General features: G+C 34.9%; 1 protein-coding gene across 2 annotated transcripts in view; it reads left to right on the top strand.

Annotated features, from left to right (window-relative positions):
- The window catches only part of tmtc4 (transmembrane O-mannosyltransferase targeting cadherins 4), a gene marked incomplete in the record, with an annotated part of 15,255 nt that extends 14,774 nt beyond the window's left edge, over positions 1-481 (top strand). For both annotated transcript variants that reach the window (XM_036209642.1, XM_024286979.2), the window contains 2 exon segments: positions 1-37; positions 207-481. In XM_036209642.1, the coding sequence (XP_036065535.1) occupies positions 1-37; positions 207-355 (186 nt within the window).
- Between the last annotated feature and the right edge of the window lie 894 nt (positions 482-1,375).

The raw sequence follows: 1,375 nt of genomic DNA, 5'->3' as shown, positions 1-1,375 counted from the left end.
ATCAACCCAAATGCTGCTAGTTGCCATGGCAATTTAGGTAAGGCCTCTGCACTTTTGATTTTTGTGTGTGTGGGGGTGTGTGTGTGTGTGTGGGAGCTGTAAGGCTTCCAAAAATCCAAATCATCTGCACAGAAATGGGTAGAAATCACCAGAATGAGATTTATTGCAGCTTGTTGGGTTGAAAGAAGGTTTGTGTTTCTCCTCAGCTGTGCTGTATCACCGCTGGGGGAAGCTGGAGCTGGCTAAGAAACACTATGAACTGTCTCTAAAGTTGGACCCCGAGGCTGCTGGGACCAAAGACAACTACAACATGCTGCTACGCAAACTGGACCAGCTCAAACGCAAGACGCCCTGAGGGACACCCAAAGACACTCCAGCCCACTACCACACAGGCGTCTTCATCCTTCCATTTGATATTGACTGATTTTTGGTAGTTTTGTCCTTTAAAAATCTTGAAATAAAAGCTAAAGTCTGTGTGTCAGGCTGGAGTTGTTCTTTTCTATTCACTCATTAAAGGATAAATGGCACGCATTCATGGTTGCAACTGACTTGATATACTTAATTTTTTAATAATCAATTAGTCAAATCTTTTAGATTACTTTTAGCTTGACAACAAAAATATGTCTTCATCCAAACAGCATTTAATGCACAAGAAAGAACCTTAATCATCATGATATTTTATTTATTTAATTTATGATGTTTTATAGTGTTGGTCTGCATTAAAAAAAATTGGAGCAGTAAGGAGCAAAAAAGTCTTTGCAGGTTTGAGCTTGATAAATATAATTTATATGTAATTTTGTCTATGAATTAAAACAATAGATTATATAGACCAGAGATTTAGACTTAACCTGAGATCTAAAAAATCATTTTTGGTCTCCTGATAAAATACTACTAGGAATTTAGTGGATTTTATCCAGACACATAGTCCAATCAGAGAACAGGAACACATAATCATTAAGTAGTACACATACAGAGCTAAAAGTGCACACAATTACAAAAAAAGATACATACATTAAAATACAGTTTTAAAAATCTACATTAAAATAGGTGAAAATGCATTACAGAAAAGTACAATTATTAAATGGCACAAAATAAATTAATTTAAATTGCAACTCCTGTAGTGTTTCCAGGTACTGGATCTAAAACGAAATCACTGAACGTGAGGTTGAGTGTGGACATTAAAGAGTCTTTTTAGTGGAATAGAGTCCAGTATAAATATGAGTAATAAACTCATTATAGTATCCTAGCAGTAGAAGGATCCTTATAGTCTGTGATAATTGTTTTATTAACTTGTAACTAGGTTAAAAAAACAAAACAAAAAAAAAAACTGCACAGTTAAATCAGTCTTTACCTTGAGGTTCCAATATGGAAGCAT

Source organism: Oryzias melastigma, linkage group LG21, assembly GCF_002922805.2.
Source record: "Oryzias melastigma strain HK-1 linkage group LG21, ASM292280v2, whole genome shotgun sequence".
Lineage (NCBI taxonomy): Eukaryota > Metazoa > Chordata > Actinopteri > Beloniformes > Adrianichthyidae > Oryzias > Oryzias melastigma.
This window is presented reverse-complemented; position numbering and strand designations above follow the sequence as displayed.